At 43.9% G+C, this 27,102-nt stretch overlaps 1 protein-coding gene across 1 annotated transcript in view; it reads left to right on the top strand.

Annotated features, from left to right (window-relative positions):
- LOC144828114 (dynein axonemal heavy chain 5-like) overlaps positions 1 to 27,102 on the top strand; it is a 1,079,012-nt gene that overhangs the window by 707,984 nt on the left and 343,926 nt on the right. The window contains exons 65-66 of the mRNA XM_078686235.1: positions 14,314 to 14,484; positions 18,670 to 19,048. Coding sequence (XP_078542361.1) covers positions 14,314 to 14,484; positions 18,670 to 19,048 — 550 coding nt within the window. The remainder of the gene's footprint in view (positions 1 to 14,313; positions 14,485 to 18,669; positions 19,049 to 27,102) is intronic.

Here is a 27,102-nt window from a genome sequence, read left to right as displayed (position 1 = left end):
GTATTCATGGGTGCTATCTCTCAAATGGATGCTCACAGCTGAATCGAGCCAAGGGATATAAAGGGGATAAGCAGGACACAGTGTGCTCTGGTTGATTCAATAGAGAAGTAATGCTGATGAGGTTGTTTTTTAGTTGACGGTCAAAGTGCTGATAGCGTGCGGAGATCGAAGGGCAATGGATATTTTTTTAATCAATTGGGAGAAGGGATGGCAGGAATTCCGAGTCAAGTGTGTGCGGGATGGCTGAATTCTAGCTACATTTTATATAATGCATGTGTGCACCATGACGTTTACCCTCGGCCTATTCATTCTGCCTTTAGATAGAAGGGGATAAACGTATGCAAAGGCGTGCAGACACAATATAACATTTTGTTGTAGAATGTGTCGGAGACAAATTGATCTTTTCTCTCATTGTCTACTAAATACTTCTCATCATCCAGCGGTTTGGATCCACAATAGACCTGACAGTAAACATAGAAGTCTTTTAGGACACTTTAAGAAGGGTGTCTTCTGAATCCCTCAAATAACTTAGCCAACTCTCTGGGAATATAACGTTACATATTGGACACTTGAGAACAGAATAAGCCACTCTGTATCTCTGACAGGAAAAATCAGTCGGCCAAATTTAACTTTATAGATGCATGCTGGAAGGTAATACTGTTCCTGAATCCAGAAATCCACAACTTATCTCTACAAGGACATTGCAAAGCCTAGATCCACCTTCCCATCTTAAATTCTTTTCAAGAACAAATCTTCATCTGGAAAGGAAGGATTCAAATTGCAGAAGCAATCAGTAAAATAAATAGCAAGCAAGAGCCTTACAAGATGCCTTATGGCACCAAAGATATGGCACTGGGAGGTCTATTTGATTAACACAATTTTCCCACAGTTCTACTTAATGGAGTTGTCTAATTACATATTGGGGTGTTTAATGAAAGCTAGGCTGAACTTTCTCCTTTACAAAAGCATTAGAGGGAGTATAGAGACAAAATATGATGGGTTTGACATCTGGTAAGGTAGCTCCCCCCGGAAAAGAGGCTGTGCTACATCTTATGATCATCTGTTAACTGTACACTGCTGAAAGGAAGATCCACCTGGGCACTGGTCTGCTGCATATCCAAAAGACAATGAACTAGAACTAGCTGCCACAATTCTAGCCGATCAGAGCAACAAAGCTACAAGGGCTAAGTATGGAAGTTATGTTTATGTCCCATGTCCAACCACACCCATGTTGACTTAGATAACTACAGAGTAAAGTTAATCGAACCTCACAGTAACTTATTTGGGGCCCAAAGTAAACCTCACCACAAGCACTTCATTTTTTTATACCAAAAACGTGACATAATTTGAATTTCTCTTTACCTTTTCCACTTTTTAGACCACACATAATATTTTATCTCAAAATGTTTATATTTGAGTTGGTTGGTGTTACGATTTCTAACACAAGTATAGCATTACAAAAGTAAAGCATTATAGGCTTGTTATCTACAAAACAATACTTTCAAGACAAAAACTTATTTCACTAATTTTTTGGCACAGAGGATTTTGGCCCTCTATTACATACACATCATCACACCTAACATAATGTGAATTGTTGGATTTGATGTTATGTTAAAAAAAAAAAAAGTTCACTCAGGAAATTGATGATGGCCTATAGAAACATGTACTCATTCCAGAGCTTTTCTACTGCTAGCTCCCTGATGACAGGGCATGTCTTGCTGTAACGATGGCCCGTTTAGTGACTACTAATTAAGCTTTCTCCTTAGATGATCATATTCCGCTAGATTGTTGTTTGCTTCATTTTAGTTAATTACCAATCCGTTGTGCTTTCTGGACCTTCAGGCAAATGCTGTTCCCTGCAGATCAAAGTACTTCTGCACCAATGAAAGTGCAGAGTCTGATTTCAGTGGATCAGCGAGTAACCATTAAAGCATTTACCAGAATACTGCTAAAAAGCATCATATTCCCGAATCTGTCATTTTGTGTTTGACTTTGTACGGACTATTTTTCTGAATTTTTTTTACAAAGTTTCAGAAGGCATTGAAAGATCAAGAATTGAAACAACCTGTCATGCTGTATCCTTCATATTGTGTGAAATTATATTTTTTAAATAATGCAAATATGGATCGCTTTAACAATGCTTATACAGTATACGTTTCCGATAATTAAATTTGAACATTAATGTGCTTTTATATTGCTTTGTACAAAAATCCATTCTAATGGTGAGTGAGAGAGGTAGTACGCGCTTAGTACGAAACCTGGAAGTCTGGGGCCCATACATGAATCATCTTTCAAATTCTGTTCTGAGGGGATGAAGATTCCTGCCACCTCGCGCACTGCGGAGATTACTTCAATCGATAAGAAGGCGGAGATTATTTCAATCGATAAGAAGGCGAAGATTATTTCAATTGATAAGAAGGGCAAGCATACTATCCCAAAGCAACTATCGCCCGATTAGTTTGATTGATGCCTCACAGAAGACTCGCTGTAGGCAAGTCCTAATGGACCTTCAGGACTGAATCGAGGACAACAATGTAATATCGGAACTCCAAGCGGGTTTCAGAAGAGACACTAGCATGATCAATCAGATTTTTAGTTTAATTTGTCTGTATTGGAAGACTGCAGCAGTCAACAGGGATCGACTCTTTGTTGCCTTTGTTGACTTACGTGCAGCCTTTGACCTAGTCCCCTGGGCAAAGCTTTGGCTGACTATGGACAAGATGGGCATTCACAAAATCTAATGGCATTACTTGTCTGGTTGCACAAAAGCAATAATGCAAAGGTTAGGTTGGGGAGCTGGGGCAACTTATTGACCCTATAATAATTTTGCACTGGTCAGGCATGGTGGTGCCCTGGCTCCCACATTGTTTTCATTGTATTTATATGATGTGGTGGGCAGGCTTGACAGAGATGGTTGTGACTCCTCCACAATGGCAGGCAACAGAGTGCCTGCTCTATTTTTTGCGTATGACACTGTTGATTTCGAAATCGCTCAGAGGCCTACAACAGCTTCTAAGTGACTTCATCAATTTTTGCTATGAGTGCGGGTTGGAGCTAAATGGCATCAAAACAAATTTTGTATCATTTAATCCCGCAAAGAGTAAATGTTACAGATGCAAGATGTACGCTAACAATGACCCCATAGAACAGGGTCCCCATTTTGATTATCTACGAATAAGTCTCTCATCAAACCTGGATTGGTCTATGCCTATCCAACAATCTCACTGCTCACTACCTCACTATATGACAAGAGTAAAAAAGATTTTAATAAATCCTGCTCAAAGAGAGTCACCACAGCACTTGAGATATACAATGTAAAAACTCTGGGTGCTGTTTTGTATGGCTCTGAGATTTGGGGCCATGTAACTTGTACCATCTTATCATCAACAGAAAATGTAATACGGTCCCTCTTTGCTCTTCCAAAAAGTATGCCTTTGACTTCATTGTTTATCAATCTGGCATTCAGGAAGATCACCTGGGAGGCTGAGTCCAGGCCTTTGCCTTACTGGCATAGCCTTTGGACTTCACCCACTCTAGGGTATGCCATAAGGATCTTCTGGCCACCCCTGGTGCCCACAAACTACCACGGCTAATGTTCGTTAGAACCTCACTGAGGAAGCTGGGGTTGGAAAGGATATGGGATAGGCTGGAGGAATCCAACTCCCTCTTCAAAATGGCTATCATATTTGCCTACTGGAAGTTTGTCTCTGTGAAGACCTTACGCAGGAGAAAATGTGCCCTAACCACAGAATTTCTCTACTTCAAAATGCTTCCTCTGTATGAAAAGGAGAGTGAAGAAATTACACCTCCTCCAGCTTGGAAACTGTTTTTACAGTTGCGGTACCGGCCCCTACCCACCGAACATTCTGGACAAAGTGTGATGATGTGCAACATGTGGGAGATGAGTGTCCAGCATGCACAGGATGTTCGGAGACTATCCTCCACATTCTTTTCTTCTGCCTTGCCTACAGCCAGCCGAGGAAAATATGGCTATTGCCCTTGTGCAGGACCTTGGGCATTAAAAAGCATATGGACTGATGGCTCAGGGTTGGTGGTTTTTGCAGTTTCATGATTCCTTTTGGCTGCTTTGATTTGGCTCTCAAAATGTATCCAAGCTAGTGTTCTGCAACCACTAGGTTAACTATGTGGGAAGGCCTGGTGCGAAACATCCTCTCTTATTTTGTACTACATGCTGCTATGTTCCTTGGTGATTGCGCTACTATGGATTTTCATTTTGTATCTACTTGAGCTTTTGTGACTGCACTTTTAATGGTTTGAAATTCCGGCTTTTATCTGTGTATTTGTTGTACAAAGTCATTTTACGCAGCTATTGTGTTCCCACAGCTTTATGCAGACAATAGGTGTTGTAAGTACCACTCTTATAAAATTATACCAGTCCTTCACTTTGTGATAGGGTGAATTTGAGGACTTCCATTAAGTATTGTACAAATTACAGCAGATCCAGGAGTATAAAATATGTGCTTTTGAGATTTTTAATTTGTATAGTATTTATAGACGTGCATCGGATGGCTTTATATGTGATCTTTTTTTGTATGTGTGCTTTTATGATCCTTGGCGGTCGAATAAAGTCTTTGAAACAAAACCAAAAACATGCATTTATGATCATGATTTATGAAGACCTTCAAATATAATTGGAGACACCAAATATACAAATAAATATAGAATAAACATAAATAAATAAATAAATATGTTGCAACTCGGCTTGTGTTTTAAAAAGACTGATGGCAATCTGTGCATTGTAAGAATTGATGTGCCAAATGGTGACACAGGTGAGGTCACCTGGCACCAGTATTACATCCAACTCAGGGATTTCTCCGTAAATGGCATTTACTTTGGAGAAGATGAGAAGGGCAAAAGGGGTCGAAATACTGATTTCAGTTAGATGATCCATTCGTGACAATGACAACAGGATAACCCATAGTTTGGTTGGTGTTACACTCTGTAACACCAACCAACCTATGGGTTATCCTGTTGTCATTGTCCAAAATGGACCATCCAACTGCAATTAGTATTTAGACCCCTTTTGACTCCTCATCTTCTTCAAAGTGAATACCATTTCCAGGCTAAAATGAGGTAAAATGGGATTACTTTAACCAGGTGATACAGTACGTTGGGCTTCAACTACACTCTTCTCCCTCCCACCGGGCTCCAAAGTGTACGCAACTTCCATCATCTCTAAGACTGTAACTCTACTAAACCAAATGTGCTTTAGAGACACAGACTCACAACACAGTACTGACCCAATGAGTCAGATTGCCTCTGTCCTTCCCTGTCCATGACAAGCTGCTGCCTCGCAGGTGTGAACAGCTTTGTCTTTGTTGCTAAAATTACATTTGCTCTACAAAACCCCACATGGTGGATAACACCAACAGAGTCAATGTTTTTTTACATGATTTTGTAAATACATCCTGTCTTTTCCAAATGTGACCTTGTTACATTGCCACTCTTTACCAGCCTTCGTGCAAGTGGTATTATTTCTCTAAGGGTTTCTGTGGGCGCCGATAGCCTCAAGGGTTATGAGAGGTTGCTCTTCTCTCCAGGTTTTCCATGTCATAATATGAAAAGTGTGTACACATGTTACTTAAAATAATTGTACTTCCATGATTATATAGCCTTATCATTTCCAAATAGCCCCACTGCTGCATTCTCTAACGTTGCACCAATACTTAAAAGTAGTACATAACATTATCTTTGGTCCACTCTAAGATTCCCCCATCAACATTTCAGCACAATGAGTGAATTTGTAAAAGGACAAGTGTCTCCAACCCTGATGCACAAGCAGTTCTCTAGTTCCAGTATGTTGGGCTACACATACACCTGATCAGCCCATATCAGACAGCATCTGCATTGCCCTGTGTGGTCTGGGCTGGTTAGGCATGGTTATCTTAAACCCAAATGCTGCTTCTTAAACTCAAATGTTTGTTCCATTCTACCATCCTTGCAGCCAAAAGATCACCGCCTTAGGTATCCAGTTTAAAACAGGCAAACAAGCAAAAGGAATAGCAACAGTTTGAAGTAATGTATCTCTGTACCGTCTGGACAAATCAAGGGCTACTCTAGAATGGTACCCTGAATGTTTTAAAATTTCCAACTTCTCTTCCCCCTGTGATCATCTTTTTAACAACAAATCCATCATGTCTTTGCTCTCTCGCTGCCTTTTCCCACAAATGTGATTGGCATTTGAGCTGTAGTTTCCAGCTTTTATGCCCATAGCACAAAGGTACTACGCAAACAAATGATGAACGGAATGCTGAATAAATCCTACATTCACCCCCAGTCAAGAGATCTGGGTTAAATCCATTGTTCTTTTGCGCACCATGCCACCCCAGTTTAGACCCAGCCATATGCAAATCAGGCTTGACCCTGTGCCTCATGGGAACAGTTCAGACCGAATAGATGGGTATGCCCAGACGTGGGTCCCTTGCTCACTGTGCCACTGGATTCAAGCCAGCCTAGCTGATGAATGGTAATACCCAGAAACCGGTCCCAGGATGCTTGTTTCAGGTCCAGAGAGAACCTGGCTTGGCAGTTTGGTCTGGTCTGTTCCTCTGAGGCACAGGGTCAAGACTGATCAGCATGTGGCTAGGTCTAAACTGGGGTGGCATGGTGAGCAAAAGTACGATGGATTTAACCCAGATCTCTTGACTGGGTAGAATGTATTATTCATTCAGCATTCCGTCCGTCATTTGTTTGCGTAGCACATAGCACCAGGGGAAGCAGTGATTTCGATGACTCGTGGACTATCCCTTCATTAGTTCTTGACTTATCTTTTTCTGAACTTCTTGATAACCAAATCAACCGTGACAAAATTGGACCTAGAGAGACTTCATTATCTCGACAATCAGAAGTGGAGCCTACGCCTATCCAATTGTCTGTAATTATTTTTGTGAAAGGTTTTCACTCAAAGGGATAAATTAAAACATATTTTTTATTTATTGTGTATACATTTACAACTGCAAGCAACACAAGGTCAAACGTGTGTACCTCTCACTAATACACTGTGCTAGACCTGTAGTTTCAACAAAATGTCGGATCAGAAAATACATTGTTTATTGACCAGTGTTTTACCATAAATGTTCTGAGCTATCTGAATGGGATAGTTTTTCAGAAACTTTACATTAAGATTTTATCATATATTTAAGCAGCAATTTTACTTTTCCCTGAGTTTGCTCGGCTTCCAGCTCGCTGGTCTTTCCACAGTGCACTAGAATTGCAAGAGGACCTACTGCTCATTTCCATCTCTTTCTATAATGTCACCCTCTTGAAATGTATTCAAATCGTATCTCCTGCCTCAAATCATCATTGACTTCAGTTCCTATCCTGGTGAAGCTGTGTTTCTGATAGATACATCTGCCGTGTGGATTCCTCACCTTGTGAATACCCCCTTGCGTCAGCAACATTCGGAAATTCTTTTTTCGTAGCCTCGCGCCGACGTGGACTCCTGACGTCATAGAGACACGACCTCGCTCGCGACTCCGCTGACGTCACCGACGCCTATAATAGGCCCACGCCGGCGTGATGACATCAGTTCCCTTTTTTCCGCGTCGTCGACGCTAACGGTTATCGGGAATCTCTGTAGCCAACAGATACTTTGTTGTCTTTATTATTAACATTTTCTGCATCTCTGTATCCTGTCTCTTCGACAATGTCTTCAAAAAAGACCGGCTTCAAGCCCTGCAGAGAATGCGGCAAAATGATGTCCATTACCGACCCACACAGCGACTGCATCTGGTGCTTGAGCTCGGACCATGATGTGGAGGACTGCTCTTCGTGTAAGAAGATGAACCCGAAGGCCCTGAGAGAGAGAGAGGCGAAGCTCCTGGTGGCTAAAATGAAAGCTGGAAAAGGAAAATCGTCGAAGTCTCGTTCTCGAAGGGCGAGGTCGAAGTCGAGATCGAGGTCCAGGTCTAGATCTAGAGGAAGGTCGTCTTCGAAGTCGGCTTCGGACCATGTTTCGAAGAAGAGGAAACATAAAAAGAGGAGACATGAGTCCCGACGTCGTTCTGGTAAGGAGTCGGGGTCGAGGTCGAGGTCACCGAAGGTTCGTTCGAAGGTGGTGACCATTGAAGTTTCGGATCCAGAACCTGAAGGTGAGGCTTCCCCTTCTGAGTCACGGGCGCCGTCTCCGGCTCCGTCTCCGACTCCGAATCCGGCTCCGAATCCATCTCCGGCGCCGTCCCCGGTCCGAGATGAGGAGGAGCCTCATGAGGATGAGGGTTCCGAGCCCTTAAGCGAGCCGAATCCGAACGTTCCTCGAGACAGGCCTGAAGGTTTTCATCCACCATTTCCTGCCCCAGGCCAGGACCCTTCTGCGTTTCTCAACGCGATGTATGGAGTCTTTTCGAGGTCATGGTACCCCTCTGGTGCACCTTCGGGTCCCATGGGTCCTTTGGCGTTTAACTTAGGAGTCCCTCACTCCTACCCTCCGGCTCCGTTTATGCCTTACATGCCGGCTCCGACGCCACCGTGGCATTTTCCGGCTCCACCGAAGCCGTCGACGCCGGTTCCGGCTTCGCCAGCTCCGGGTCGACCTAGAACACATCCCGCTGAGCCTGCGGATTCGATCCCGACGTCGATTCCGAATCCGTCGGAGCCGATGGTGGATCCGAGGGCAAAACGGGTCAAGATGAGATCCAGAAGAGAGGCTCAGCGCCTTCTGGAGGAAAGGAGGTTTTTGGACTCACAATCTGATCTCGAGGAGGGTGAGTTGGATGAAGATACTTTTGAAGATTTGGCAGAAGCAGGAAGCCTGGATTTCTCTCCAGAGTGGGAGTTACCATCAGGTTCTAGTACTCCTTCTAAGGACATTCAACCTTACCATTTGATTATGAGAAAGGCTGCCAGTCTGCTTAAGTTGACTTTGCCTACAGCAGAATTCAAATCTAATATTCTGACTGAAGTACTCCATTCTCCGAGTTCAGTGGTGGAACCTCTTCTTCCTTTCAATGAGGCTCTAACAGAGCCCATTCTGGAGGTGTGGAAAAAGCCTTTGTCTGCTCCAGCTGTCTCTAAAAGTGTAGCCAGAAGATACAGGGTTGCCCCTGATGATCCTGCCTTTTTAACCTCTCACCCTTCACCGGAGAGTTTGATCATTCAGGCTGCATGCTCCAAAAAGAACATTAGTGCTTTCCCTCAGGTTCCTTTTGAGAAGGAAGCAAAGAAGCAGGATCAAGTGGCAAAGAAGTCCTTCTCCTCTGCCAGTATGGCATTGAAGTCATCAAATGCCACTTGCTTGATGGGGAGATATTTACACGCTCTGATGGACTCTTTACATGTTCTGGCTCCAAAAGTTCCTGATGACAGCAGGAAGGATTTTGAGGAAGTCATCTCTGACGCTCAGGCAGCGGCTCGCCAGGTCATTCAGAGCGGTTTGGATACTGTAGACTCTGTGGCGCGCATTATGGGCACTGCTGTCGCTACTAGGAGGTCTGCCTGGTTGAAATCCTCTGACTTTTCGGCTGATGTTCAGGCGACATTATTAGATCTTCCTTTCGATGGTTCAGGCCTTTTTGGGAAGAAGGCTGATGCGGCCCTTGAGAGGTTTAAAGATTGCAAGGCGACTGCTAAATCCCTGGGTCTCCAAATGAGAGGTTCTTCAACTGGCAGAAGATTCAGAGGTTTTGGCCGTCCTGCCTTTCGGAATTCCCGGCAAGGCCAGCAGCAGCAGCAGCAACAACAGCAGCAGCAAAACTCCTTATACAGGTCCTACAGGGGAAAGCAAAGAGTGCGTCCTCGTGGACGTCAGATCTCTTCCTCCTCCACTTCCTCCAACCCTCCTGCCCCTGAGAAGCAGCCCTAGATCCGACATTCAGGATCATGTGGGTCCGGTTGGGGGCCGGCTTACCCATTTTCTACAGGATTGGGAATCGGTTACGTCAGATCTTTGGGTTCTCAATCTTGTAGAAAATGGGTATGCCCTTCCCTTTCGGGAATTCCCTCCCAATTTCCCTCCTTGCCAAGGGTATTGCTCCGAGGAGCATCTGTCTCTTCTGCAAGAGGAAGTTTTAACTCTGATAAGAAAGGGTGCGATAGAGGTGGTCCCAGAGCAGGAAAGGGGTCAGGGATGCTACTCCCGGTATTTCCTGATTCCGAAGAAGGATGGCAGGCTTCGTCCAATCCTGGATCTCAGGATCTTGAATCTCTATCTGAAACAGGAGAAATTCAAGATGCTCACCCTTGCTCAGGTTCTTCAAGCGCTGCAAGAAGAAGACTGGATGGTGTCACTCGACTTGCAGGATGCTTACTTTCACATCCCAATCCTGAAGTCGCACAGGAGGTATCTCCGTTTTACGGTGGGATCGCAGCACTACCAGTTTGCGGTCCTTCCGTTTGGACTTACTACTGCGCCTCGAGTCTTCACCAAGGTGATGGCAGTGGTGGCGGCACATCTCAGAAGGTCAGGGATTCCGGTATTCCCTTATTTAGACGACTGGCTGATCAAAGCGGAGTCGTCAGAGAGAGTGCTCCATCATTTGCGGGAGACAACCCAGTTGTTGTACAGGTTGGGTTTTTCAATAAATGTACCCAAGTCTCACCTGGTGCCCTCCCAGCGCAACCTGTTCATAGGTGCGGTACTGGACACAACCGTATGTCGTGCATTCCCTCCCCCTCAAAGGATTCGCGACATACGGGAGATGATTCCTTTGTTTTACAATGGAGCGGTCGTTCCAGTCCTGAAGGTCCTTCGCCTGCTCGGTCTGATGGCTTCATGCATTCTGTTGGTCAACCATGCACGCTGGCACATGAGGGCGCTCCAGTGGTGTCTCCGCAGGCAGTGGTATCAGCACAGCGGAGACCTCAGGGAGTCAGTGAGGATCTCCAGAGAAGCTGCAGCGGATCTGTCTTGGTGGGGCGTGGAAGGCAATCTGTCCCAAGGAAAGCCTTTTCAACTTCCCCCATCGGTGGCCACGGTGATAACGGATGCATCCACTCTCGGGTGGGGTGCTCATCTGGGGGATCTGGAGGTCAAAGGCCTTTGGTCTCCAGAGGAAAGGTTGCTTCACATCAACCTTCTAGAATTGCGGGCGATACGTTTGGCGCTCAAGGCCTTCCTCCCTTCCCTTCGCAGTCAGTCTGTTCAAGTCCTGACGGACAACACGACTGCGATGTGGTACATCAACAAGCAGGGAGGAGTAGGGTCGCAGTGTCTCTGCAGAGAGGCTCTGCGTCTCTGGTCCTGGGTTCAGGACCATCAGATTTGCCTGATGGCAAATCATCTGGCCGGTGTTCTGAACGTTCGTGCAGACAGTCTCAGTCGGCAGTTCTCTGCCGACCACGAGTGGAGGCTGCACCCGGAGGTGGTTCACGACATCTTTCAGATGTGGGGGACTCCTCGGGTGGACCTGTTTGCCACTCGCGAGAATGCGCACTGCCTGTCGTTCTGCAGTCTCCGGTATCCGATGCAAGGAGCCTTGGGGGACGCGTTTCAGTTGAGTTGGAAAGATCAACTCCTTTACGCGTTTCCCCCCATACCCTTGATTCCTCGGGTTCTGAGGAAGATTCGCCAAGACCGGGCCCAAGTCATATTGGTCGCTCCGGATTGGCCAAGAAGGGTGTGGTATACAGATCTACTCCACCTCTCCTCTCACCCGCCGCTCCGTCTCCCTCTCAGGGCAGACCTCCTCTCTCTGATGGAGGGGCAGGTTTTACACCCCCACCTCCAGACATTGCACCTTCATGCCTGGAGATTGAGCGGGGCAACCTGAATTCCTTTTCCCTCCCGCCTGACGTTGTGGATGTCATCTTGTCAGCCAGGCGTGACTCCACTAAGTCCATCTATTCTTATAGATGGGCGAAATTTGTCACGTGGTGTGGGGAAAGGTCTGTTGATCCTTTGAGGGCCCATTTGTCTAATGTTCTACAATTTGCTCTTTCTTTGGCGCGGCAGGGTCTGGCGGTTGCCACGGTAAAGGGTTACCTGTCGGCGCTGTCGGCTTTTCTCTGTTTGCCTGACCAGCCCTCTCTTTTTAAGTCTCCTGTGGTCTTAAGGTTTTTGAAGGGTCTTACTAATATGTTCCCTCCTTCACCTTTCATTGTGCCTCAGTGGGATTTAAATCTTGTATTGACCTTTTTGATGGGGGCTCCCTTTGAGCCTCTCCACAAATGTCCCATGAGGCTTCTTACCCTTAAGACAGTCTTCCTGGTGGCAATAACCTCGGCAAGGAGGGTTAGTGAGCTTCAAGCTCTTAGCTCCAAGCCCCCATTCCTGACCATTCATGTTGATAGAATGGTTCTTAGGACCAGGGCTGCTTTTCTGCCTAAGGTGGTAACTCCCTTCCATCTAGGACAGTCCATTACCCTACCTACCTTCTATCCTCCCCCTCACCCTTCCAAGGAGGAGGAGAGACTGCACCGTCTGGACCCTAAGAGGGCGGTGTCCTTTTACTTGGACAGATCCAAGGACTTTCGCTTGGAGGACCAGCTCTTCGTCGGATTTGCTGGCTGCAAGAAAGGAAGGGCGGTCCATAAAAGGACTTTATCGAGATGGATCGTCCTCTGCATAAAGATCTGCTACTCTTTGGCCGGTAAGGAACCACCAGAGGGTATAAGGGCTCATTCAACTAGAGCTAAGTCTTCAACCTCAGCATTGGCTAGAGGTGTGCCTGTGGAGGATATTTGTAGGGCGGCGACTTGGTCTTCCCTCCACACTTTCGCGAAGCATTACTGCTTGGATTCCGAAGTGAGGAGGGACGGCCATTTTGCGCGCTCTGTCCTTCAGGATTTCCTGGTTTAGAAGAGTGGACACCCTCCTCCGGGAATGGGGACTGCTGTGGGACTCTATTCACAAGGTGAGGAATCCACACGGCAGATGTATCTATCAGAAGAACAAGTTACTTACCTTCGGTAACGCTTTTTCTGGTAGATACTATATCTGCCTGTGGATTCCTCACCGACCCACCCGCCTCCCCGTTGTCCACTCTTCTATGCCAGAGTTACTGTAGTGTAATATATATATATATTTTATTGTCAAGGAAATGTTTCAGTTGCTTTCCTGCTTTTGCTTAACACTGTGTGTTTTGCCTTGAGTACTGTGTACTGTGTATACTTGTATATTTCTACTGTCATTGGTCCGTCCGTGTGCCTCGATGGCACGGAAAAAAGGGCGGAACTGATGTCATCACGCCGGCGTGGGCCTATTATAGGCGTCGGTGACGTCAGCGGAGTCGCGAGCGAGGTCGTGTCTCTATGACGTCAGGAGTCCACGTCGGCGCGAGGCTACGAAAAAAGAATTTCCGAATGTTGCTGACGCAAGGGGGTATTCACAAGGTGAGGAATCCACAGGCAGATATAGTATCTACCAGAAAAAGCGTTACCGAAGGTAAGTAACTTGTTCTTCAGACCCGGTCTCGCACAGGATGATTGCCTTAAGTATGACACGTTATCAGTATTCATCTGTTGTGAGCATTGTAATCGGGAATATCGAGTTTGGACTATCAAGATACCAGAATATCGCAGACAAAATATCAAGGAGATGGGTATATATAGATAAGTATAGATGTACTATTCCTAATCCACACAAAATTATCAATGATAAGTTAAGAATAGTACATCTGTACTTATCTAAATATACTTACCTTCCGTGATATATTATTCCTTGATATTTTGTCTACGATATCCTGGTATCTCGATATTCCATACTCGATATTCGTAACTCCACAGTCCTGACAATAGTAAGATCTGTGCAAAAGTAATTCTGTTTCTCAGCTGAAAAGCACCTGTCTTCCACCAGAAATGGCTTCTCTATGGCTGAATCACTTCGTCCATCTTTATTTGCATACATTAAAAGCATGTTACTAGTCGCTCCTTTAAATTAGGGGTATTCTTAATTTTCTGACATTTGAAAAGGTGTGCATTAATCTTCCAGGATGCTTCTAATACCACCTTGTTGGTACTGAATTCAGACACAAGCTGTCTTAATTGTACTGGATCCCCTATAGATCCATAGTTGGAGCACATTTTTCAAGTGACTATGGAAAGTCAGTTTGTTACTGTGCTTTAAACGATGTCAATACATGATTAATGTTCTGTCTGTGTTCGCCTGTGTAAGAAACTGTCAATTGACTAGGGTATAAATTGGCACATACATTAAAAGTATTTTGTTGGTGATTGTTTTATCTTTTCTACTCAGTTGACATAGCTGGTAGAGGGTAGGCTTGAATTGCTTCCTTCCTAAACAACTTATGTTGAACTCTTTTTTTCTTACGGTTTTGGAAAGTGGGTTTGGTGGTGCTCTAATGTAATGCAAAGGAATTCTAGAATCCATCCGAGTCTAACTTGTTTTATTCCTTGCAGGAATTAGAAGCAGAAAGAGTAAAATTGATGGAGGAAAATACATCCAACAAAAGGAAAATGCAAGAACTGGAAGACAATCTTCTCTACCGTCTCACCAGCACCGAAGGTTCATTGGTTGAAGACGAGTCTCTTATAGAGGTTCTGAGAATCACCAAAGCAACTGCCGAGGAGGTACAGAATTTGCTGAGATAGATACATAGAGGATGATTCACTAAAGTGTAGTTCAAGTGAAATCCTACTCTACTAAAAATGTAGCCCTTATTTACTACACATTATAAAGGTCTTTGAGTGCAGCATCCAGTGCTTAAGTTGAGCCTATGGCTAAATGCAGGGCCCACATGCACTAATTTTTTGAGGCTGGTTCTTCCTTTTCCTAATCAGTCTTTGACCGAGACGAAGAAAGAGAAAAATATAAAAACAGGAAAGGGAGTGGAAGAGAGAAAAAAAAACAGTCTCATTGGGAGCAAGCAAGGATGAAAAATAGAACCTGCAAGAGTAAAATAAAAGGGCAGGGTGTGTATGATGGTGGAAGAAAGAGAAATGAGATGGAATGAAGACTGTGCTGTCTTCATATTTGGTAATCCCGACAATCATCATCAAAAAACTTAGGGAGACATTAGGATGGCCAGCGGGAGCAACCACCGGCCCGGCTGGGGCGAACCCCCACCATCCACACCAGAAAGACACCCTGCCACATTACGATGGCTGGGGGCAGCCACAGAACAACAGGTTTCACGAGGGTTCTGACCAACAGAGTCAATCAGAACCTCTGCCGGAATCTGTAGGGGCAATCGCTGCAAATTGCAAGCTAATGCTTGGAGAGGGAATCCCCCTCCCACACGTATGGCCCCTTAGCGTGTACAACACATTAAAGATCACACACTCACTATTAGTGTAGATCCCAGACTCACATAATTAAGGTCCTGAGGAAAGCCAGTTATTAATGAAAGGCCTGGCTGAAACATGTAGACCACCCACCGGATGCAGGAGTTCCTAATTATTACTCCACCTACATCCACCACCTTGCTTTTATTGCTACCAGAGGCCCAGATATTAAAGGAAACCCCCTTGGGTACTGGGACGACTGGATAGCTTTTAAATCTCACTTTCACTCCACTATCACTGCATACTCCGTAAAATATCGGCTCCGCTGTAATACAGGCGTTGAAGCACACCCGGGACACATTCTGTGTTACTGAGTGGGACCGATGATGAAACATGCCACCAACTAGGTTGGTGGGTGAGGGCTTCATAAGGAAACCAAACAGTTTCCCTGTCTTCCTTTCCCATACAGTCCTGAGTCCTGTATCACACACTAAATAGGCTAGTCCTCTTTTGATTACATATAATAACCCTGGGGATACGGACTAGCTTTCTAGTCCCCTCTCCCACTTTGATATTTGAATCAATGACAGTATACATTTTTCCATGTGAAGACGCCCTGTCTCTTACACCCACATAAAATGAAGCTGTTAAAGAAAGCTGTTTACAGTAAAAGTGTAAAACTTGTTTCAAATGTTTGTGAAAGATTAGAAAGGTGGGGATTTTTTGAGAGAGGATCACACATGAATTGCCACACCTATGGGGAAAACTCATCTCCTGAGTTGTGTCAACTGGTAGAGGCCATCAACTTGATTCGGTCTGCTGTTGGTCTTCTGAAACAAGCACCTAGTCATTGGGTGCCATACCCAGTTTCCTGCAGGGCTTCTGAGCATGTGACAAACTTTGTGATGGCACTTTTGCTACCTTTTGCCCCGAATACACAAGCTTGACTCAGCCCAGCAACTTTTTGTGGGACAATGGTGGTGGGTGGAAGGGGTTTTACAAATTGGCTTGCGCTTGTATGCACACACATCTTTTGGGACTGGACTGTCCTTATTCTTCTGGTGGTCTAATATGGTGGGGAGCTCATCATGTTTTTGCAGAATGATGAAGGGAAAATGGTGTATAGGTTGGATTGTAACCAGCATAGACAATATTTCTCCTACAAGACTAGGGCGGAATATGTTGGAACCTCAAAGGCTTCAGCCCCAGCTGACAGCAAATGCAAAACCATTTTGATTTAACCTCAATGCAGACCTGTCCTTCAAGGAACATATAGTTAACAAAACCAAAACAGTATTTACCAACTCACACGAGTCAAACCCTTTCCTTTTTATATGCCCACCTACAAACCGCCCACCTTTGCCCTGTCTCAGTGTAAACATCCTAAAACTTTCCGTGCGATTGTTTCATTATATTTAGCGTCTGCTTATCCCCTGCTAAATTTGCGGTCTACAGACACCCCCAGATGCATACATAAATGCATTCTGATATGGTAGAGCTGGGCAGGCCATTTAATACGCTTGGAATTTCCCTGGTGTGATGGAACCCTACGATGCCGGTTTTGAAAGTCCAGGGCTACTCCTGGTGCCTATGTCACTTTTCCAAGCTCCCCGAGATCAGTTAGAGCATGCGCAGGAAAGCCTCAAGAGAGAAAGAAAGAGATTTGAGGGAGGGGGAAGTGATCAGAGAGGAAGAAGAAAGAACGCGGAGAAGGAGAGAGGGAAAAAATGGATGGATCGAATGAAAGAGGTTGCACGAGGAGATGAAGGGAGCTGGCTGGTTTGCACATTTTTACCAGGACTGCATTTTGTTCCCCAGTACGTCCCTGGATGTACGTTAATTTCTGAATTACTCACCAGATAGCACCAGATAGTCGTAGTCTTGGTTCCAATAGGATCCAGATCTTTGCACATGCCTTGTTGACTAGTATGGAGAAATAAGTTTCTGCTTGTATGCCATGCACTATAGTTGAATGAGGCAGGTCCAAATGATGCTGGTGTAATTGTGCTCAAACATGGCCACTGGGTACACCATTAGTGGTCAAGCTGTTTTGACTAAAAATAACAGTAAAATTTGAATGGCTGTTGTGAGCGCACTATTGATCTTTCATGGGACCATTTTCTGCCCTCTTTGCCTCCCCATCCCATTAATAACTTTACACTAATTCTTAGAGAACACTAATGTTTCATTTTGTGCCTCCTGAGTCCTATCCTAGTACAAACCTCTGCGTGCCCATGTTGTGGATGTGCTACTCTTAACACCCTGTCTCGTTGTTCCTTGCGTCACGTGAAGCTATTTCAGCTTCTCAACCCCACCACAAACACCCAATTCGGACACTATGTTCTCTGTACGGGCCACGTCAAGCCCCCATCTTGAGCCTCCTGCACCGTCATGTCTTTCCCACCTCCTTCCACTCCTTCATTGACTCTTGTCTTATAGGATCACTCCTCTTCTCCTCTATCTAACTTATATCGTGAATTCTCCAGAGGGAGGATAGTCCTCCATAAGTCTAATCGGAATCTCTGCTCTGCCCTCTTGCCTCTGGGGGTGCCTCGCTTTCACTGGCAGCAAGCAGTGCTCTCAGCCACCCTGGCGATGCACACAACCTGCAGAGCGGCTGTTGCGTTTCCAATTGACCCTATGGGGAACTGGATAACGGAAGCAAACTTGAAACCCAACCTCATTTGGAATACATTTTGATAACACTGGAATAGCAGTGCCCATTCTCAATAAAGTGATCTGGTTTCAAACTTCCACAAAACGTAAAAAAAATGTATGAAGTGCAAAACTTATTAATCATACTACTTCCTCCTTTTTGCCCTGCTTAGCCATATTTACTTATTTGCACGAGATTGTATCTGTTTGTTAATTCTCCATCGGGCTAACTTCACCTTTACTCCGTCTCCCCATCATAGAAAATCCTTCTTCATAAAAGATGTCCAGCTGAAAGTACTCCTCTGACAGGACTTTTATTAAATGCTAGCAGCCGCCCTAAAACTCTTACCTTATGGAGAAATGTACCCACCCTCCATTTACATCAGGATGACCTTCCTGAAAGCTGGCTCAAATACCCAAGTGAAAGCAATAATCCATCCTATTAATCATAAATGTTGACACACTATGCATGCAGTTGACGAAGCATATCAAAAACAATAGAATGTTTTGAAAAAGAACAAAAATCACCCACCACTCACAGTTAAATAAGCCATACTTTATATGGCATATGCCAAAGGTTTTTGTGAACTAGATAGTTGGTCATAACCCACTGCAATGTGTAGGTGTACACGTATATTTCATGCATCATTCTTTTAATGTGCACCATACAAATCAATAAAAAAATAAATAAATAAGTAGAGGAACAGAGTGTGCAAAAAAATCTAATATTAAACCTTTTGCAGATGTTCAATGTACCAAAGTACGGGTAAATCTCCAAGAAATATATGTTTGATACTTCTTCACATTGTAAATGTAAATAATACCCATTTTTGGTTGCATTCTTTTTCTCATCACTTTGTTTGGATTTCATTTCAGATTAATGAAAAATTAACTATTGCAGCAGAGACCGAATTGAAAATTAATACTGCCCGCGAGGAGTATCGCCCTGTTGCTACTCGTGGCAGCATTCTTTACTTCCTCATCGTGGAGATGAGCCTGGTAAATGTGATGTACCAGACATCCCTGCGCCAGTTCTTGGGCATCTTTGACATATCCATGGAAAGATCTGCAAAATCCCAGATCACCTCCAAACGCATTGCCAACATCATAGAATATCTCACCTTCGAAGTCTTCAGGTACACCGCGCGAGGGCTATATGAGGATCACAAGTTCCTCTTCACTCTGCTCATGGCCCTGAAGATTGACTTGCAGGCCAAGAAGATCTCCCACAATGACTTCCAGACGCTGATTAAAGGTATGGTTCGCAATAATACGGCCGGAAAATATTTAGATCAACGGCTCTGCACCATCTTGGCAGTCCAATAATGGCAATTTGTCAACATGGTTATGCATTTTAAATTTCTCTTCTTGGTAATAAGCTTTAATTCGTATGAATTATGCTGATTGGTCATTGTGCATATCGTAAAATAGAGCAGACATTGATTGAAGAGTTTTGTTGAGTTTGGACAACAAGAGCCTTTCATGCTGGACTCATTAAGCGGGACATTTAGCGCTGTGAAAGTTGGCTTTAATTTAATGAAATGACGTTGGATGAGATGACATTTTCTGATTATATACTGTTAGCTCAGGAAAAGAAACAATCCCCTTCAAATACTTTTCCATGTCGTCTACGCAGTTTTCCCTGTTTGCGCCAAGCTTCTATATTTTCCAATGTATAGACTGGTTTGTGCTACCGCTCACAGAAGGCGATGAGGAGGCATTAGCAGGCTTATGCATCATGACATCATGCATAGGTTATAGAGAAGAGGCAGAGACTGTCCCAAGGGGAGGGCAAGCAGGCCTCTTTGCCCCGAGCTCCGTGGTGGTAGATGTTTGTAAATAACTTTTATTATTTACTTTTATTATTTACAAACATCTACCACGGCAGGCATGGAAAGATGAAGGCCTGACCGGTTCCTTCTTGACTGAGCTAACGTGACAACACCACTATGTGGCCTCAAATAAAGGGCCATATTACCAAGATGTGCGTTAAAAACGCACATCGCACATTTCCCTATCGCCGGCTATCGCCGGATTTTATCGCCATGTTAGCGCGTCATTATCAACGAGCAACACATAGGCGATATTAAATCCGGCGATAGCCGGCGATAGGGAACATTAGCGCGTGAAAACAAGCGTTGTTGTCACGCGCTAATGTGTGCCTTGATAATATGGGGGGGTGGATTCAGCTTTATGATCCACACAGGCGTTGGGAGACCTGCGATAAACGAGTTTATCGCAGGTCTCCTTCTCCCAATGCCTGCCTTGGTAATAGGGTGTTACCACCTCCAACCACATTTTACATGTGGTTGGACGTGGGAATGCCCACTTTGCATGTCATTAGCGATGTTTCTCGCTGACATGCAAAGTGGGCTTGAGGCAGGCGTTAGCATTCCCTCGTTAATAGGGCACTAGAAGTATCGCCGCTTTCTCGGCACAATTCGCCGAAAAAGCGTCGATACTTTACCTTGGTAATATGGCCCACAATGTTTTATTTTCCCAGATTGCATGTTACATTTCTTGTTAACTGTGATATCAGAAACCAAAGAGAGGCCCGCAAAAGTCCCTAGCCCCAGAAAGTCTTCGCTTCCCACTGTGATAACATGTCTTGCCGATCCATCACAGCAGCACAACTTACAAAGGCCTTAGCAAGTCCCTACGGTGTGTGTTATCCTTACTGATTGACAAGCTGTTTACTGGTACACAGCTGTCCTCCAGTTCATGTCATTGACGCTGAGGTGATCTTCACCCACCCCCTCCATGTACCCCTGGATGCTGTGCCGCTCCAGCGGCCACCCCTCCACCTCGTTTTGTGTCATGTCAGCTCATTGCACCTTTTTTTTGTTTATTTTATGGTGGGAGGTATGGCAATACGCTATCACACATCATTAGAAAGAACCTGACAGCAGCAGACAAAGACCCCGAGGGATTTTACTACGTATTTCCTCTCAAGAATGGCTTCCTTTTATGGTCATACAGTACAGGTTGTGGTCTCTCCCCATTACTGTGCAATGCAAGAAACTGTGGCTACGCGGTAAAGCACAGTTGTGCTTCATTGTGACAATTTACATGACGGTACATTTATCCAGCTTGTCCTCTCCTACCCTCCTCGAACGGATAAATATGCTACCTAACCGCGGCAAGTTGTTCAGTCCGACAGAATTACGGGTTGTTTTAGATTCTGATGTGCAGGAGAGCCGGGGTATCGGATCGAAAGGCCAGCCACCAGGGAGCTATCATTCTCCACGGTGGCTGCGGCCAGCACTTCACATTTTCACAGCCTGCCCTTTTACGATGCGGTCATTTATGCTGTGAGTGAGGGCTTCAGTGCATTGGGGGATAAAGCGAAGGAGACACAATTAGGCTGCAGGGCAGGTAAAATTCCGCCCCTTGCGAAACACTCTGAGAAAACGTACAAGTAAATCCTCAGTGTAGGTAATTCAGAAAGTGAGTGCAATTTTAGATTAAGGAAAATAAAAATGCTCAATGAAACCTCCAATTCTGCAAACACAAGTGACCGTTTGGTGTTTGACTCAGAACCCCAAAAATCTTCCTAGTGGCAATAAAACTAAGCAGTAACAATAGTGCCATATGGAAGAATTCCCACTGTATTTTTGTACCTCTGTGACAACATGCAGATTATAGTGCCTTGAGCTTGGGGTAATACTATGTGGTTGGGAGAATACTAGACAGTACAGCCATGCTTTAAGTAAGAAAATATTGACAGAAGAGACCAGTGTAGAATAATGGTACGACCCACTCGCACCAGCCAATCTATAACTTAATGAGATTTTCATATAAAAAGTAATCAACATCCTTTGAAAACAGTTTTTACCTGGTATTCCATATGATGCAGGCCATTGGCCAACGTTGAATGCTGAACTCTGAATATTCACTCAGCCCTTAAGTACCTGAAGTCAGAGCAAATCATAAATGGGAAGCAGCATTGAGGCATACACTGCTAAATTATGGTGGTTCCCCTGCTCAGCCAACCTCTTACAGTGAGTTGCTCTGTAAATGCATGTATAAGAAAGTAATGGTTTGTATCTGTGAATTTTAGACGTTATAAGCATTGAAAATAATAACAATTAAACAGAAAAGTTACAGTTTTGAAATTAAAATTAAACAAGCAGAAAACAGCACAAAATACAATAAAAAACAAGCAAAGATTAAATCATGTAAATTAAAAATAATCTTCATTAAAACAGGGATTAACATAAAGCAGTAAAGGTTAATTAAAAAAAATGTTTTATGAGAATTTCGAAAAACATAATGTAGTAAGTTAGACAAATTGCAGTAAGCAAAGAATTCCAGAGGGGAGTGGCTGTACAAGAAAAAGCTTGAATAGAATATTTTGCATATAACAGGTTAGTCATGTGTGGTGAAGAATATCCCACTCCTGACAACTTTGAGGATTGTGGCCATTCTCAGTTTATGAAGCTTATATTGTTATGCTATATTGTGCAGATTTGTAGAGCGGGCTATCGCCCGTGAGGGTATCTTTGCACTGAGCAGGTGTGACACTAGCCAAACCCATGCCCTAGTGGGACTACTCAAAAAGCCAGGTCTTCAGTTTTTGCGAAATGCAAGAAGTGAGGATGATAGAGCAAAAGGACAGGGTTTGCACCATGCAAATAGTTGGTGCAAATTTTGAATCTCAGCTGTACTTGAGTAGATAGATCTTTGTCTCAAATTGAGACTTAACATCAACAAATCAATTACAGGTCAATATAGGTTGAGACGAGCAGCTTAAGTTTAATTCAGCAGTCTGCTGCAATTCTAAGACACTATAGGATATCCCGTACTAGGTGTATGTCTACCACACTCAAGGTGTACAGAGCTAAAGCCGAGGGTGATGCCCTGTACGGGGCCGAAGCGTGGGGCACTTCAACTCTGACAAAACTTGGGGTAGAGGAGAATACATTCTTGAGAGCACTAACTAACCTCCCTAATAATACATCGCTAATACCATTAAGATGAGATATGGGTCTCAATTCAATGACACATAAGGTTCAATTGAGGACGCTACTTTATTGGAGAAGGTTGAAATAATCTGCAGACCTGGACAATTATCGTGGAGCCTTGGAGGACGCCATATCAGTGAACAGTTGTAGGAAAATTAAGTGTCTGTCTTACACCCAATAGTGGCAAGTACTCATTGGTTTAGGAGACTACATTTAAGGATTCATTCTGGGACCATGTTTATTCCACTGAATTTCAGAATGTGTCCAAGGGGTTGCATACCTCCCCGTTTCTAAATTTTCAACATGATTTTCAATTTGAGCCCTTCTTTGATGTTATTAACCCAATAGCTGCAAAGTCCCTTTCCCATCCTGCAATGGCACTTTGCTATTAATATCTTTACTAGCAAAGTGGAACTGCCCAACTCCAATAAGCACTGTATGTCCAGCTTGCCAACAATCAAAGGAATCACTAGTGCATTTTATTTTCTTCTGTCCTGGTTATACCCGTCCAAGAAAAACATGGATCATCCCTCTGAGTAAGCCATTTGGATGCCACCAACTGGAGGTTGTCACATGGCTCCCCAATACGGAATTCTCTCCATTAGTTCTCTGTGCCCCCTCTTTGTCTCAGTCTCCCAGCACCTATGTATCTATGTATTTGTTATATGAGTCTTATCTTTAGTGTCTTTTCTTTGATGTATTTTAGCTATATCTCTTTTTAATACCAATTTTAACTAATTATAAAGTACTTATTGGCAAGTTCTAATGGGGTTTCTGACACTGATATTTTGCAATTTAAAGGTACATTCTGATGGATTTCTGTACGTATTTTATGGCATGACAAAGCGCCGTGTTCTGAATTGAGTTTGTGTGTTTTTTTGTTTTATTTATGTACTGTATTTTTGTTTATGTACTTCTGTCGTTGAAAACCCCTAATAAATTATTTGATGATGACGAAATGATGATTGCAATAACAGTGAAGCACATACATACAGTAACAACAGAGAGTAGTAGGATTGCAAATAATTAGGTGTTATTAGCAACATTGCAAATTCAAATCAGTCAATTTATAGTCAGTAATTGATAATCACCTGGTAAGGTCTTTAAGGATCGCTATAGGCAAAATCATGAAGATCTGGTTCATTGAAGGGAGACTTCCTAATGCTAAGCTAAGGTTTCAGAAGTGGAGTCGGGGAAGTTTAAGCAGCAGGTGTCAGCAAATATATCCTCTAAGGCAGAACCAAATGAAGGTGCCAGTCAGGCAGAGAATAAATGTGCTTGCTCGAGAAATTAAATCTATGACCAGAAATAAAATAAGCATAGGGTCTCAGGAGGGGCATCGGGGCAACTGCTTTTAAAGGTGGTCAGGATTAAAATCCAACTGTTTTACATGGTGATGAACAATTAAAACATAGAATTCAATAGTCTAAGCATTTCTTACTGTTTCCACAGAGAGGGAACCAATCAAAACTATTAATGCGAAAATTACTCATTACAGCAAATCTAAATTTATTTATTTACTAGTTTGTATAGTGCGTGATTACCCATAGGGTGTCCCTGAGCTAGCCATCTAATTAACCCGCACACCAACTCATATACTGAGAAACAGAGCCTATTTTAAGTGAATAAATAAAAAAAATTCTGCCGAACGGAGCGCCTCTTCTTTACTGTTTTGCCTGCAGCTTTAACTTTCCTGGCAGTCTGATATGCATTGTTTTGCATATAAAACAACTATTCAAATTTGGCAAATTTAAATATTTTTCTTCTGGATTTCTGCTTGATGTAACTGTTTTCCCTTTTAGAACCTCCTCCTTGATGCAGAGACATTTCAGGTATTTTCATCCTTGGCATGGTCTCAAATTTTCTTTTACATTTATTTTTGTCTACTGAAAGGTGTGCCCAGCCTAATTTTCTTCAGAACTTTGGAGCCCATTGTAGAACTTTTGCTCTTTTTAAAATGTTGTCTTTGTATTCACAGACCCTCATATCGCAATAGACCTGACTGTGTTTTACTGTTGCTTTAGCTTTCCACATTATAGGGGTCCTGGTTGACGTGGCTTATCTATCTGTTTATGGGGAGAAAGAAACCTCTGTGTCACACATCCAGCACCTTTCCTCCTTCATCATCTTTGGAAGAATATAATCCTTTTACTATTCTTCAAACAGACATGAAGGATTTGGAATGCAACAAAGTACTCCCCCCAGTTGGATCTACACCATTTTCCTAAAAATCCCACTTCCAAATGCCAAACCTGCTTCAAAAGTAGCAGCTTCCTCTGCACTTTCTTACGGTAACTGTATCAAAAAAGTAAGAGCCTGGACAAGTGGCGGTGTCTGGAAGATTTATGAAAGCAGATGTGATTGTTGAGGTATGCTGGGCCAGTGTTATGTAGTGCCTTGAAAGTGTGGGTGAGGAGTTTTAATTGTGCTCATTTGTGTGAGGGAAGCCAGTGGAGCTCCTTCAGGTGTGGTGTGATATGAGTGCAACTTGGGAGGTTGAGAGTGATTCTGGCTGCCAAGTTCTGAATGGTTTGCAGCATTTGGGTGAGATTTTTGTTGCTCCTGGCAAAGAGGGTGTTCTCGTTTTCCAGCTTGCTTGTGACAAGGGAATGAGTGATGGTTTTTCTGGTGCTGATTACGAACGATTTGAAAATCTTCCTCAGAGTCATTAAGGAATGGAAGAATGAGGCAGTGACGGCGTTGAGTTGATCAGTCATGTCAAGTTTGCTGTTGTTGATGGTCCAGAGGTTCTTTGCGCGATTGGTGGGGGTGGATGTCGGTTCTAGTTCTGTTGGCCACCAGGTGGAGTCCTGTGGTGAAGTGCTCTTCTTGAAGATCACAATTCCGATCTTGTCACTGTTCAGCTTCAGACTGTTGGTCTTCGACCAGTAGGCCATTTTATTCATGCAGCCATTGGACTTGATCCGGGTACTGGGCATCTTATCCATGAATATTGATGTTGTGAGAGCAGAAGATGCTGGCTAGAGGGATAATGTATGCATTGAAGAGTGTCCAGCTCCGGGAGGGTCCTTGCAGAGTTCCTCGGATGAGGTTGCCGGCGTCCAAGGTGTATGGTGCCTGACTAACTGACTGGGTCTTTCCAGTCATGAAAGAGCAGATTCATTGGAGTGCGTGTCTTTGGATTCCGATGTTGTGTAGGTATTGGATAAAAATTGGGTGGAAGACCATGGCAAATGCAGCAGAAAGGTCCAGGAGGTTGAGGTCCGCTGTGTCTCATCCATCCAGTCATACAGATGTCATTTGCGGCAGAAATGAGGGCATTTTCCATGTTGTGGTTGGGTCTGTAACCAGACTGGGTGGTGCCAATAAGTTCATGGTCATTAAAATTTTGGGTGAGGCGTCTCTTAATGATCTTCTCTAAGATCTTGGCTGGGAATGGTAGCATTGTGATCAGTCTGTGGTTGGTGAGCCTTGAAGGGTCCGCAAAGGGTTTCTTCATCAATGGGAGGACAGTTGAGTGTTTCCAAGCATCTGGGAGTGTATTTTTTTTAACAACTTTATTTATTCAATCTTATGTTAGGTTATTTTAAATAGCTATTTATAGAGCTAACAGCTACTCAATTGAGTGTCCCGGCGCTGAAGCAGGATGAAGCAATTTTGCCGCTTGCACCTGGAAGGAGCGACCCCCGATACGTGCCCGGAGGTATCTGGGGGTCCGAGCCAGCTGAAGTGCTGCAGACCTAAGTACACGGTGGGGGTGGTAAAATTGGACTCTCTTCGCAATGTACCCAGCCCATAAGTCGTGGAGAGCCTTAAAAGCCGAAACATGGTCTTGAATGGATCCTTTTGTGGACAGGGAGCCAATGCAAGGATTCCAGCTGTATGGACATACGGGCTCTGGGGCCGAGCATGAGTATTGCTCTTGCTGCAGCGTTCTGGGTCACCTGCAGTCTTGCCAGTAGATACTCAAGCAGCCCCAGGTAGAGTACATTCACGTAGTCCAACCTGGAGATTATTAATGCCTGGACCACTGTTTTTCAGTGGGTGATAGACAAGAGGGGCAGGAACAGTTTCAGCATTTTGAGCAGGCCAAAGCAAGAACCAGCCACTGATTGCATCTGTGCCTGCATGGAAAGATTTTCATCCAGCTTCACCCCCAGATTTTTAACTATCTTTATGGGGGACGTGGGAGGGGACATAAATCACAGACCCAAAAACAAAAAAACAAAAAGCAGTGTTTCGACAGTTCATAATTCCAATACTGTAAATAATAATATGCAATGTAGTTCTTGAATAGTTAGAGGTGGGCATCTGTACCCGAGTATAAATATATAGAATACCATAAGAAGACCGTAATGACCTATATAATATATTAAAGGTTCTT

Source organism: Lissotriton helveticus, chromosome 4_1 (assembly GCF_964261635.1).
Source record: "Lissotriton helveticus chromosome 4_1, aLisHel1.1, whole genome shotgun sequence".
In the NCBI taxonomy this organism is placed as follows: domain Eukaryota; kingdom Metazoa; phylum Chordata; class Amphibia; order Caudata; family Salamandridae; genus Lissotriton; species Lissotriton helveticus.
The sequence above is the reverse complement of the archived record's forward strand: the minus strand, read 5'-3'. Positions and strand labels throughout refer to the sequence as shown.